General features: G+C 37.2%; 1 protein-coding gene across 1 annotated transcript; it reads left to right on the top strand.

Annotated features, from left to right (window-relative positions):
- The first annotated feature begins 296 nt into the window (after positions 1-296).
- On the top strand, positions 297-2662 carry LOC102612990 (uncharacterized). Its single transcript, XM_006483359.4, has 3 exons — positions 297-857; positions 1973-2031; positions 2124-2662. The coding sequence occupies exons 1-3, from the start codon at positions 723-725 to the stop codon at positions 2464-2466; spliced, it is 537 nt and encodes a 178-aa protein (XP_006483422.1). The 5' UTR covers positions 297-722; the 3' UTR covers positions 2467-2662.
- Positions 2663-3663: the final 1001 nt, after the last annotated feature.

The following is a 3663-nucleotide window of genomic DNA, read 5'->3' as shown; positions in this document are numbered from 1 at the left end:
TATTCCTCTTCATAATTCAAGCGTTCGATTACAATGCATGCATGCGTGACTATTTTATACAAGAATTTTCACCAGCTACATACAAACGGTGTGTGCACAAGGTTTCTATCGAGTCTTGGGTCAATTTTTTAATAAACCAAAACATCATGCATGTGATCTCGGAGATTTGAGTGGTTTTATGGATGGCCACAGCACCGTTTCACAATTGATATATATATATATATATATATTTGTCATTTTCATTTGATCTATGAACATCTCAATGGAGATAGATACTGTAGCAATTTCTTTGAATTACCCAATCCATCTAAAAATCAGTAATGTTTCTCTAAATTTTATTTAGGCTCATTAACTTTATTTAGCCCAATCAAATGAATTTAGTACCAAATTTAGATTTGGAAACAATTCATGTCCATATTGAGACACATCATGATCGGCATTGAACGACCCAGATCTTGCCTGTCACACTGATACCAATCACCAGTCGGTGACCCTCTATCTAATTTCGTACTCTTTCTAGATCCAGTGTGGTCGCCAACGTTGATAGCAAGTGTGTATATTTATGTATATCTTCAAAACCCTAACTAAAACCCCCAAATTCAAAACCCTAATTCCCATTCTCTCTCACTGTTACGTTGTAGCAATCAATTTTCCTTTCAATTGTTTCTCCCAATTAGGGTTTCTATCCTCTTTTTAAACTGCTTCGCTCTCTCAATTGGTCAATGTTAAGTATGGAAATACAGAGCCTCTGCTCAAGCGCCGTCGCTTTGGGGACGGCTCTTCGCTCTGCGATCGAAGCTGTGGTTGCTGAGACAGCCATTGTGGCCGCAAAGTCTATTTCCTTGTCCCTCTTGGTGGTAATATAATATTTCTCGTTATCTCTACTCTAATTACTCATTTATCTATTTTCTAGAAATTTTTTCCCATTACAATTAGGGTTGATTTTTCAGATATTGATTTTTCAGAAATTATGCTAATTCATTCGAAAACTGTGCTTTTTATTCACGTGGTTGTGTTTTTTGGTCCTGTTTATAGAGAGGAATGGATAAAATTAGAGAACTTTGCTGTGAATGGTAGTACATGTGAACTATAAATTAGGGTTTTGGATGAGCTGGGTTTTTGTTTAATTGTTAGATTGTTTAAAATCTAGTCAGCTACTTAAAGAAGAAGTTTGGTAAAGCAAGACATGACACTGCCCTTTTGTAGAAGATTTCAATGTCATAGTAATTCGCTGTTCTTTTTGGCATGTCTGCTTAGATTTAATGTCTTAATGGGGCGTTTTGGTTGTTCTAGGAGAAAGTTCATTGAAATAATATAAAGTTGTTTGTTTATAATCTGCTCCCTCTTGAATCAAGAGCCAATAGTGAGCATGCTTAGAGGAGAAACTTGAGAATTGAATGGAACGTTAGAGCGTTTGTCTTTCATTGAAGAATTTATATAGTGTGGCATTTTGTCATGTATGTTTCTCTTAATTTTCACCCATGGACTGACAGCTTCTGAAGAAAAGCTGATAGCTTAATTATGGGCATATAACAGTGAGTGAGAAGGGGGGAAAAAGCAGAGAGAGTGTTTTTTAGAATTTATATAAACTAGTGGTTAACACCCATCACTTATAGGCTAATACTAATGCTGGTTATCGTCATATCTCATCGTACTCCATGGTTATGGCTTAAAAGTTGGTTGGAATTAGGTTTGTATAGACCTGACATTCATGTATTTCTGAAAAAGGAAAAAGAATAGAGGAAGCTTTTTCCAAGTATGAACTTCTATTATAGCATGCTAGCTACCATCTAGGTGAGTGTAGAGCGAAGTGGGATGTTATGAGCTCGCGTGTCATTATTAATTGTGCTTTAATTTGTAGGATCTTTATAGTCTTCTGGAAGTACTCCTTGTATAATTGTGCCCTTTTCACAAATTACATACTTGTGAGAAAACATTCTTGTCTTAGCATTGGTTTGATTTTGTTTTCCAGATAGGGACCATGCCTCATGGAACAGATCTCCTTTGTAAAGAACCTAGCGCATTTGGAAGGTTTGTGAATTTTGACACGGTTTCTTTTGCCCTGTTTTAATTTCTGTCATGTTGTTCCAGAGGGGAGGATTCAAATAAGTTTTTACATGCAGGTTTCCATTTGGTGAGCTTTATGCAGTGAAAAAGCCTGGTCCTGAGAACAAGGATGGTAGTGACACTGAGGATGATGAAGAGGATGATGATGATGATGCTGCAGAGGATCCAGATGATGAAGAAGGTGAGGAGGAGGATGGTTCTGGTGAAGAAGGTGAGGATAATGGGGATCCAGAGGATGAGCCTGAGGCCAATGGTGATGGTGCAAGTGGAGATGATGACGATGAAGAAGAGGATGACGACGATGATGATGGGGAAGAAGAGGATGACGACGATGACGAAGAAGACGAAGATGAAGACGAGGACGAAATTCCTCAGCCACCGACTAAGAAGAGAAAATGAAACTAGAATAATTCCTATCTCCTGTTGTGTTTTTCACTTTTTGGCTTTTGGGGTTAGAAAGTCTGGATAGGTGCCTAAAGTGGGTGAGTTGAGGGTTTGCCTGTCAACATTTTAGAGTAGAAAAGATTGTGATGCTTTTGTGGATTAAAACTTTGTTTTAATCTTTCTAATATTACATCTCTATTGTCTTTATGAATTTGCCATTTTTGATCTTTCAATTGTTTCGGTATTTCAATTACAATTACAGTGTCTCGGAGGATTGAAAACTTGAATGGATCAATTGCTTCGCCTTGATCATGTAATAATGATTAAGCTCATGGACGGTCTTGAATCCCTAGCCGTTTAATCTCACATTCTATTGTGAACTGCGTATTTCCTTAGAGCTTAAGCAGAGAAACTCAAAACGCTCAAAAGCCATACTCAATCAAATGTTAGAGGATTGAGGATGAATAGGAAACTGAGAACCCAAAGCAAATTTAAAACTAATCTCAGTAATTGGAACCACAACAATTTTGCCATTTTTTGTACCAGTCGTGAGTCCCCATTATACTTCAATCATCCATATTACGCCCTTTTGAGAGTATTTGGCTACTTGCTTAATGGAGGGATACCTTTTTGCTTATTGTTTCTTGAGATTTAACGGAGGAATAATTGTTTTTCTATTGTGATTTTTCCAGCTTCCCTTGTGGCACAAAAAAATAGAAATTAGATTGATGATCACACAACTTTTTCTGAAAACCCACAATAAATACTGAGTAGAGCAGCCGCAATTTTGTCCAGAATCTTTGATTGCTCTTTTTCTTAAAATAATAATGTCTTCAACTTCCCCCGACTCAAGAGTCAGAGAGAGGATAGCAAAACTTGGATTTGGCATTTACTTGCCGGTGGTCGAAGACTCCCAAGTCCAAGATATGCATGTATCGAAGATCATGGCTCTAAAAGTTTATTCAAGCCAGATACACTCGGTCATCTCTTTTGTGAAAATGACACATAGTTTGCAAACAGTTACGTTCGAGTTTGATTTGGATTTTGTTCCATGTCTAAACTCTCCAACTCATTAGTCTTTTGAAGCTCATGCTCGTGCTGATGGTGCCCTACAAGATAGCTTAGCTTCTTAATTATCGTTGATTGACTGTAAGACACTTGTCAAATGGATGAGATAACAACAGATTTAATCCAACTTACAAGTTTTCAAGC

This window comes from Citrus sinensis, chromosome 1, assembly GCF_022201045.2.
Source record: "Citrus sinensis cultivar Valencia sweet orange chromosome 1, DVS_A1.0, whole genome shotgun sequence".
Taxonomy (NCBI): domain Eukaryota; kingdom Viridiplantae; phylum Streptophyta; class Magnoliopsida; order Sapindales; family Rutaceae; genus Citrus; species Citrus sinensis.
Note: the sequence above shows the minus strand (reverse complement) of the source record. Positions and strands in the feature narration are given on the sequence as shown.